Genomic DNA, 9,425 nt, shown 5'->3' with positions numbered 1-9,425 from the left:
AACACTATCTATTACTCATTCAGGCTGTTGCAGTGTGTGTGACGTCATAGGATGGAGCTTTGGCAGCACGAGTTCAACTTATCCTGCAAATAAAGCATCTAAACTGGACCTTAAAGATGCACACTGTACCCCTAGACAGACTGATAGATGAACACTGCACACCGCAAGGACAGGGAGACAGTGTAAGAAAACAGCACTCCTCTTTATTGGCTGTGCTGCGCAGACGCACAGCGTTACAAACAGCGGCTATCAAAAACAGGTATATACAGCAGAGCCTGCAGGCCTACACAGGCACCTCTCTCTCTCTCTCTCTCACACTCTGTGTGGGATCCTGCAGGAGGCTGGAGTACGCAGCTGGTGGTGTAGTTCTCGGCAGGTTAGCCTCACACACACACACTCACTCATTCACACACACTCGCGCTATGCAAACCCCCCACCCTCAGCAGAAGCCAGGGGACTATTTACAGGCTGTCCCAGTTTCAACGTCAACCCAAACCCCAAGTGCTCCTCCACCTTCCCTCTCTTCCCCACCCCCAATCACTCCTTCACCCTCCCGCCTCCCCCACAAGCTCAGCCGTTGTCCTTGTCCTGCAGCGCACTGGTGGCCAGCGTGACGGTGGTGAGCGGCTGGCCCAGCCCGTGCAGCTGCATCCGGGCCAGCTTCTTCTGCTCGCACTCCGTCACCAGGTGGTTGAGCTCGGCGGCGCTGTAGCCGATCAGCGTCTTCAGGTCGCACACGAACTTGTACACGAAGCGCTTGCCCTGCACCTTGCAGATCATGTCCCCGTCATAGTAGTACCTGCAGCGCAGAGAGAGACCCCGTCAGACACGGACACACATGGCCTGCAGCTTCAATGACACATGCACTCCAGATGTGAAATGAGGGTGTTCCTGTATTGACCACCAGAGGACAGCACACACCTCACTGTGAAACATCACAGGCTGCACAGACAGGCGAGCCACACTGACTCCACAAAGAGACAGACAGACAGGGATGGGCACAGTGAGCGTATGAGGACAGACGGACGGGACAGGCTGGCGTTACCGGAGCGCGCGGCTCAGCTTCTCGTAGTTCATGGTGGGCTTGTTCTTGCGCTGGCCCCACTTGTGCGCCACGAGCTCCGGCTGGTTGAGCTTGAACTCGCCGTCGTCGCCCACCCAGGAGATGCAGTCCCGCGCGTCCTTGTCCGTCAGCAGCTCCAGCAGGAACTGCCACAGCTGGATCTGCCCGTTGTTCCCTGAGGAGCAGCAGCGGTCAGCACAGTCACGCGTCTGCGCTGGACACAGAGACGGACGGACAGACGGGGAGCGGGGCGGGGGCACGGATGGACGCGGGGAGTGGGATGGGGGAGGGACAGATAGACAGGGGTACGGGGGGGGGTGCGGTCGTACCGGTGCGGTTCCCGGGGGAGCTGCGGTCCTCGCCCCCGGAGATGCGGGGCGTGCGCTGCACCTTGCTCTGCTTGCTGCTGCTGGTCAGCACCTTGATGGCGGGGGGGGGCTGCTGCACCGACGCTGGGATGATCTGCACGGCTGTGGGGGGGGGGGGGGGGGAAAGAGAGAGGCGATCAGCAGCTGGAGAGAGTGGCGGACCAGGGTTCGACTACTGCAAGACAGACAGACAGACCTGACACCCCACCCTGTGACACAGTGAGCTGCGGTTACTCACGCTGGTCGATGGTCACGGTGGCGATCTGTCCAGACTGCTCCTGGCTGGCCAGCACATCTGTGGATTCACACGACAGAGTAAACACAACGTCTACACACTGCCAGCACAGACACAGCCGCACCCACTGCGCAGTCTTCCCCGCTCCACTCACACTTGCGCAGCAGCTCCAGGTGGCTCCACAGGATCTCCCCGTGCGGCACGCGCTGCAGGAAGTCGTCCTGCGCCAGGCCGCACAGCTCCCGCCCGGGGATGTGGATCCCCGACACGTCCACGTCCACCATGCCGAACTCCTTCATCACCCACACACCCCAGTGGATCACCTGGTCCGCGCTCCACTGCACCGGGTCTGCGGGGGGGCAGGCAGGTTTTAAGAACACATGTGCATGTGTGTGTGGCGTGCATGTGGCATGTTCGGGGGGTGTCCGCACCATAGGGGATGCCCAGCCGGACCTGCTCCTTGCGGTACCCCTCCAGGGCGGCCGCCCAGCGGGTCACCTGCTCCGAGGTCTCGTCCGCCACCAGGGTGCCCACCCCGGCCCGGGAGCCATCCAGCGCGATCACCTGCCCCTCCTCCACCAGTTGCCCGTCCTCGCCCACCCCAGCCGGGGCGTCGGGGTCGATCACCACCTCCACCGTCTCCACGGGCTTCACGATCTCCAGGATGTTCAGCCGCGGCTCCACGCCTGCAGGGGACACGGGGACGAACAGGGGGACACGGGCAATGAGGTAGAATGAAGTAAAAGCACACTGTGTTCAGTGTGCCAGGGGTGCATGCAGCGTACAGTGTGTGTGTAGTGCACATGCATCGTGTATACACATCCAATGTGTGTACAGAGCGTGTGCATGGAGTGTTGTGTGTTACCTTGCCGGGAGATGACCTGCACACTGAGCTGCACGGTGCCGTCAGTCTTCACCCCCTGGTCAAACAGGCTGTGGTCCGGGTCCAACTGCACATGGGCCAGCAGAGCACAGTGAGAGAGACACACACACACACAGGACAGCAGTGAGAGAGGAAGACCCCATGCAGAGCTGCACATGTCTACAAACACACACATTCTCTCACACACAGTACCTGGATGTCCTGCAGGCAGATCTCATGGCCCTCCAGTGAGCACTGCAGGCGGGGCTCCAGCAGCTTCTTGAGGTTCCCGATCGGCTCGTTGATGTCTATGGCCTGCGTGACGAACTCGGCCGTGGTGATGGTCTGCTCCACGATCCTGCGGGACGGACGGACGGACAGACAGACAGACAGTGAGGAGAACAGAGAGACAGGGGCAGGAAGACACAAGGTCAAGCAAAGACGGAGACGGAGAGATGGCACAACGCGCCGACAACACTGATGTCAGACAGCCGCTCGTGTTGATGCGATCGAGGGTCTCTCACCCCTCCTCCATGCAGTCCTGCTTCTCCTGGCCATCGATCTCGATCTCAATCAGCTCCTCCGTCTCTCCCTTCGACATCACGGACAGCACTGATGGTCTGCCTGAGGGGAGGAGGAGTGGGGACAGGTGGAGATGAGAGAGGAGAGAGGACAGGGGTGACAGAGAAAGGGAAAAGGGAGAACAAGAGAAGAGAAAATATACAGGTTTTAATACAAGGCTGTAAAGGCTGTGAGTGAAAGTACTATACACAACATACAACAGAACATGCACACTTCATACACAGGGCACTAGATGAACACACTAATAGTCAGCACACAATACACACACAAAGTGCTGGACGCTGCACAGAGCGGACACCCACAGCTGGGTAGTGCTGCCCCTGGGATCGGTATTAATGGACCTGTGCTCAAAGACACTCACTACACTACTGAGTTATTCCTGAATCTCTCATTTTCAATAGTGTGGCGTCTACAGTGAATAGTAAAATACAAACTAAAATACTCCAGCACCCAGGAAGGAATTATTTAAAGCCCCGAAGAGAGGCCTGTAGCCCGGCTGGCTCTCCTGCCCATACGAGGGAGAGTGTAGAGGAGTAGGTGGGGGGGCGGGGAGAGCCAGTCACGCAAAGCCGAGGCTTCGTCGTCGACCACTAGGCCCGAGACTGTTATTGCCATAACTATTTGCACAAAGCTCTGTCTGTGCGTCTTTAACTCGGGGGGAACTTGACGGAAAGCGGCCTGGTTGCGTCTCCAGCCGCCCCCGGAGCACTGACCGCCGAGCACACGGAGACCCGCGCAGTGCAGTAACCGCGCCCCGCGTCGGTGCGCACACACCGGGACAACTCGACCCCACTGCGGGAGTCGGCGGCCAGGGATGGGGAGCGCGGCCAGCCGGGGGTGGGACTGAAGGCTTCGGTTTACCGGACTTTTCTCTCCAACTCGGAGAACTTCAAACGGAAATGGCGAGAAACGGAAACAAAACACAGGCGGCCGCGGCGCGCAGGCCGGAAATCAACAGCAGCGAGAGAGCGAGCAGCCCGGCAGCGGCAGCGGACCGGCACCGGACCGGCACAGACCAGCGGCTCCTCCGCAGCCGTGTTCACTGCATCTCCCTCACACACCGTCGCGCCGGGGCGCCAGCGCACAGGTCCGGGTCCCTCTCTGCGCTCCGGGGGCTCTCGCCTGTGCTAGCGGTGCGGCTGTTGTTATTCACGGCGATGCTGCTGATGAAATGAGCGCATTGGACGCTGATGCTATGAATGCTTCTCCGTGCAGCCCAGTGCGCGCACACACACACTAACAAACACACACACACACACACTAACAAACACACACACACACACTAACAAACACTAACACACACACACACTCACACTAACACACACACACACACACTAACAAACACACACACTAACACTAACAAACACTAACACACACACACACACACTAACACTAACAAACACTAACACACACACACGAACAAACACACTAACAAACACACACACACACACTAACAAACACACTAACAAACACACACACACACTAACAAACACACACACACACACACACACTAACAAACACACACACACACACTAACAAACACACTAACACACACACACACACACTAACAAACACACACACTAACACTAACAAACACTAACACACACACACACACACTAACACTAACAAACACTAACACACACACACGAACAAACACACTAACAAACACACACACACACACTAACAAACACACTAACAAACACACACACACACTAACAAACACACACACACACACACACTAACAAACACACACACACACACTAACAAACACACTAACAAACACACACACACACTAACAAACACTAACACACACACACACTCACACTAACAAACACACACACTCACACTAACAAACACTAACACACACACTAACAAACACTAACACACACACACACACACACTAACAAACACTAACACACACACACACTCACACTAACACACACACACACTAACACACACACACACTCACACTAACACACACACACACACACTCACACTAACACACACACACACACTAACACACACACACACACACACACACACACACACACACACACACTAAAAAACACTCACACACACACTAAAAAACACTCACACACTAACAAACACACTAACAAACACACACACTCACTCACACACTCACACTAACACTCACACTCACACTCACACTCACACACACACACACTCACACTAACACACACACACACACTAACAAACACACACACACACACACACACACACACACACTAAAAAACACTCACACACACACTAAAAAACACTCACACACTAACAAACACACTAACAAACACACACACTCACTCACACACTCACACTAACACTCACACTCACACTCACACTCACACTCACACTCACACTCACACTCACACACACACTCACACACACACACACTCAAGCCCAGCTGTGCACTGTCGCTCCCTGACTGAAAACACAGGGCAAGTTTATCCACAAGTGCGCCATCGCTCTCCCGCAGCCGCGTCCCGGGCCCTTACCTTCAGACGCTCGCTTTGGTCCGCGTTTGCAGCGCTGTGTCCGGGTCGCCGTGTCGCTCGCTGCTCTGGTCCAGCGGCCCCGTCTCTGTCGGTCCCGTCTGCGTTGCGTGAGAGGCACAGCCGGGGGGAGGGGAGCGCGGAGTCGCGGTCAGCGCGGAAAACAGCCGTAACTGACGGAGAAATAAAGGTCAAAATGAACCGCAAGAGCTGGATGTGTCAAATGCAGGACGACACTCACGCCTGTCCGCCGTGGAGACACTGTGCGCGGGATAGGCCCGCTATAAACGCCGGGGAAGAGCTCGCCACTTATAAGACTACAATTCCCAAGTGCTTTGCGCGTCTGTGTCCCTTTATCCCACCTCAGCCTCTCGACTTACAAGATGGCGTCTGTAGTCCTTTTTTAATTGAAATATAGTGTACGCTTGTAATTAACAATGAGAAAGCACTACGATCTAATCTGAATCTACGGGAACTGAGTCATATGTTTGGCAATTTTTATAGAAAAACACGAAGTTTTTTTTTAATGCGCGGACCGGAAGTTAGAGTTGGGAGTATTTCCGGCGTATCCGTCCTCTACTCTACCCAGAGTGCACTGCGCGTCCGTGTCAGCCATTGCTCGGTTTGCAGCGCAGTGTCAAGTACAAGGTGACTATCGCTGCTGTTTTGGTTCGGCCCGGTTCCGTGCTTTTCCAGGTGCCGTGAGTAGACAGGGCAGCACCGGGCGGTGGGGCAGTGTTTAGTGCAGCAGTACGGGTGGCAGCCGGTGCATCAGGGGGCGGGGGCGGCGCAAGGTGACTGGAGCCGGGCAGGGAGAGCAAGGGGAGCCGTGTGGCCGAACAGCAGCTGCGGGGCTGCGGGAGCTGAGGGCCGGTCACCAGCTCTGGCCTTTAATGCAACGGGATTGAGTGTGTGACTGTGAGACAGACTGTGTGAGAGACTGTGTGTGTGTGACTGTGAGACAGACTGTGTGTGTGTGACTGTGAGACAGACTGTGTGAGAGACTGTGTGTGTGTGACTGTGAGACAGACTGTGTGTGTGTGACTGTGAGACAGACTGTGAGACAGACTGTGTGAGAGACTGTGTGTGTGTGACTGTGAGACAGACTGTGTGAGAGACTGTGTGTGTGTGACTGTGAGACAGACTGTGTGTGTGTGACTGTGAGACAGACTGTGAGACAGACTGTGTGTGTGTGACTGTGAGACAGACTGCGTGAGAGACTGTGTGTGTGTGACTGTGAGACAGACTGTGTGAGAGACTGTGTGTGTGTGACTGTGAGACAGACTGTGTGAGAGACTGTGTGACTGTGAGACAGACTGTGTGAGAGACTGTGTGTGTGAGATTGTGAGAAAGACTGTGTGAGAGACTGTGTGTGTGTGACTGTGAGACAGACTGTGTGTGTGTGACTGTGAGACAGACTGTGTGTGTGTGACTGTGAGACAGACTGCGTGAGAGACTGTGTGTGTGTGACTGTGAGACAGACTGCGTGAGAGACTGTGTGTGTGTGACTGTGAAACAGACTGTGTGAGAGACTGTGTGTGTGAGATTGTGAGACAGACTGTGTGAGAGACTGTGTGTGTGTGACTGTGAGACAGACTGTGAGACAGACTGTGTGAGAGACTGTGTGTGTGTGACTGTGAGACAGACTGTGTGAGAGACTGTGTGTGTGACTGTGAGACAGACTGTGTGAGAGACTGTGTGTGTGAGATTGTGAGACAGACTGTGTGAGAGACTGTGTGTGTGAGATTGTGAGACAGACTGTGTGAGAGACTGTGTGTGTGTGACTGTGAGACAGACTGTGAGACAGACTGTGTGAGAGACTGTGTGTGTGTGACTGTGAGACAGACTGTGTGAGAGACTGTGTGTGTGTGATTGTGAGACAGACTGTGTGAGAGACTGTGTGTGTGTGACTGTGAGACAGACTGTGTGAGAGACTGTGTGTGTGAGATTGTGAGACAGACTGTGTGAGAGACTGTGTGTGTGAGATTGTGAGACAGACTGTGTGAGAGACTGTGTGTGTGAGATTGTGAGACAGACTGTGTGAGAGACTGTGTGTACATAGACGTGTGAGTGTGTCACCGGTTCCGTCACAGCAGCCCAGGTCCACTGTGTCCACTGAGGCTGTCCGTATTGGCATGACCCGTTACACACGTGTGGCCATTGCATGACACATGAAGCAAAGCTCTCTCTCTTAGCAGCTGTATTCATCTGTGTTAATGTGTTAGTACAGTGTCTGACCTCTCCTCGCTCTCCTACTGCCCTTTTGTAATGCTTTAAGTTTTATTTTGAATTGATGTTAATTCTGCACTTGATTGTGATGCTTGACAATGTTTATTGTGTCGACTCGTAAATCTAATCAATAGATATGAAAGTGTGACCTCTCTCTCTCTCAGTATGACTGTGCAGCGTCTGTTCCGCCTGTCCTCTCTGCTTCGCTCAGCGGTGTCCTGGCAGCTGCGCAGGAATGTGGGCCTGTCCGCCGCCGCGATGACCGCCGCCAAGAACCTGGACCCCGTGCAGAAGCTGTTCCTGGACAAGATCCGGGACTACAACACACGCAGCAAGTCAGTCCCTGTCCGTGCGTCTGTGTGTGTGTGTGCAATTCATAATCCACGAGTGAAGCCCCGATGGCGGTGGGACCCCGCGTCCGTGGCCCCGAGCAGCACGGTGTAGCGCTGCTGACCACGCGGGGCAGGAGGGCGAAGGGTAAGCGCCCCTGCCCCCTCTCCGTCTCTCACCTCTGCCCCTCTCCTGCAGGACGGCGGGCGGGGTGGTGGACGCCGGCCCAGAGTACCAGAAGAACATGGCGGACGAGCTGGCCAAGCTGCAGCGGCTGTACGGCAGCGGTGGAGAGGACCTGGCCAAGTTCCCCACCTTCACATTCCCCGGTGAGCCCCCCACACCGCTCGCCACGCTGTGCCACCCTGAGACGCGCCCCTCCACAGGGTCTGCTACCTGCAGGCTCGGCGTGGCCATTTTATTGTCACTTTTGTGTGGACGGGAGACGGAAACGTAGCTCTTGCTGCTGTATGAGACTATTAAACACTCGCGATAAGGTTTAAGGTGAAGATCCGTGTCTGTATCGCTTCAAAACATTTTTAAATCAAACGGCCTCTTCGATCTGCAGGGACAGCTTGAATTTTTAAACCTCCAGACTGAGTGCCAGGTTCCTTCATATAACATTTTATTCCTGGATTTCATTCATGGTTTCTTTGGAAAGCTTTTGCTTCACATACAGGTGTTTTAGTCCAGAGTCGTCGCGCAGTGCATTATGGGATCAGTTCTTCCATGTACTTTTATAATCACACTTATTTTTAGGACTTGTGAGTTAAACATACTGTGTGTGTTACAGCGGTATGACTTGTGACACAAACATTCGAGTGTCTGCTCTTAAAGCGTTCAGCGAGACGACAATAGGGGACACTGGTTATATGTTTAACGCTTATAATTGTTCCATTTCATTGCAAAAACTGAAAACAGGCCTTTAAAAGCATAATCTGTATATAATTAAACCATTCTTTTGGCAAAAAATTGACCACATTTTATATTCTGTCTTCATAGTGAAGCTTACAGGGTTATATAATATACTTGTAGGTTTATTGATTAGCTCCACAGCCCAGCGCTCACAATGCAGGAGAACACAGCGCTCAACTCTCTCCCTCCCTCTCTCTCAGAGCCCAAGCTGGAAGAAGTGGCGTCTAAGTGAGGCCTGCGGCGGCCCGTCCCCCTGCTCCTGTGTCCCCACTGCTACACTAGATATTTAATTAATAAACGACATTGGTTAGAACATGTCTGCGGTCTTCCTTCA

General features: G+C 54.3%; 2 protein-coding genes across 4 annotated transcripts; one reads left to right on the top strand and one right to left on the bottom strand.

Moving 5' to 3' along the window:
• Positions 1-183: 183 nt before the first annotated feature.
• On the bottom strand, positions 184-6,017 carry gabpa (GA binding protein transcription factor subunit alpha). Of its 2 annotated transcripts, none has more exons than XM_066705788.1 (10): positions 5,621-6,017; positions 3,053-3,152; positions 2,742-2,886; positions 2,532-2,616; positions 2,098-2,352; positions 1,821-2,015; positions 1,670-1,726; positions 1,393-1,533; positions 1,046-1,238; positions 184-799 (listed from the first exon to the last, which is right to left on the bottom strand). In XM_066705788.1, the coding sequence occupies exons 2-10, from the start codon at positions 3,127-3,129 to the stop codon at positions 571-573; spliced, it is 1,377 nt and encodes a 458-aa protein (XP_066561885.1). In that variant the 5' UTR covers positions 3,130-3,152; positions 5,621-6,017; the 3' UTR covers positions 184-570. The 2 variants fall into 2 exon arrangements, with proteins under 2 accessions (XP_066561885.1, XP_066561886.1); XM_066705789.1 differs by lacking the exon at positions 5,621-6,017 and adding an exon at positions 4,172-4,333.
• Positions 6,018-6,123: 106 nt separating this feature from the next.
• On the top strand, positions 6,124-9,404 carry atp5pf (ATP synthase peripheral stalk subunit F6). 2 transcript variants are annotated; one of them, XM_066705793.1, is made up of 4 exons: positions 6,124-6,265; positions 8,011-8,181; positions 8,375-8,505; positions 9,292-9,404. In XM_066705793.1, the coding sequence occupies exons 1-4, from the start codon at positions 6,144-6,146 to the stop codon at positions 9,321-9,323; spliced, it is 456 nt and encodes a 151-aa protein (XP_066561890.1). In that variant the 5' UTR covers positions 6,124-6,143; the 3' UTR covers positions 9,324-9,404. The 2 variants fall into 2 exon arrangements, with proteins under 2 accessions (XP_066561890.1, XP_066561891.1); XM_066705794.1 differs by having other exon boundaries at positions 6,202-6,313.
• Positions 9,405-9,425: the final 21 nt, after the last annotated feature.

The sequence above is a fragment of the Amia ocellicauda genome, chromosome 6 (genome assembly GCF_036373705.1).
Source record: "Amia ocellicauda isolate fAmiCal2 chromosome 6, fAmiCal2.hap1, whole genome shotgun sequence".
In the NCBI taxonomy this organism is placed as follows: Eukaryota; Metazoa; Chordata; class Actinopteri; order Amiiformes; family Amiidae; genus Amia; species Amia ocellicauda.
This window is presented reverse-complemented; position numbering and strand designations above follow the sequence as displayed.

What these genes read in the sequence shown, in the direction of transcription:
- atp5pf (XM_066705793.1), top strand. Translation starts at nt 6,144, where the DNA reads ATGCGCGGACCGGAAGTTAGAGTTGGGAGTATTTCCGGCGTATCCGTC. An exon ending in AGCGCAGTGTCAAGTACAAG is followed by an intron (nt 6,266 to 8,010) that starts GTGACTATCGCT and finishes TCTCTCTCTCAG; the next exon opens with TATGACTGTGCAGCGTCTGT. An exon ending in CCCCACCTTCACATTCCCCG is followed by an intron (nt 8,506 to 9,291) that starts GTGAGCCCCCCA and finishes CCTCTCTCTCAG; the next exon opens with AGCCCAAGCTGGAAGAAGTG.
- gabpa (XM_066705788.1), bottom strand. Translation starts at nt 3,129, where the DNA reads ATGTCGAAGGGAGAGACGGAGGAGCTGATTGAGATCGAGATCGATGGC. An exon ending in CCGGCTGGGCATCCCCTATG is followed by an intron (nt 2,016 to 2,097) that starts GTGCGGACACCC and finishes GCCCCCCCGCAG; the next exon opens with ACCCGGTGCAGTGGAGCGCG. An exon ending in AAGCTGAGCCGCGCGCTCCG is followed by an intron (nt 800 to 1,045) that starts GTAACGCCAGCC and finishes TCTGCGCTGCAG; the next exon opens with GTACTACTATGACGGGGACA.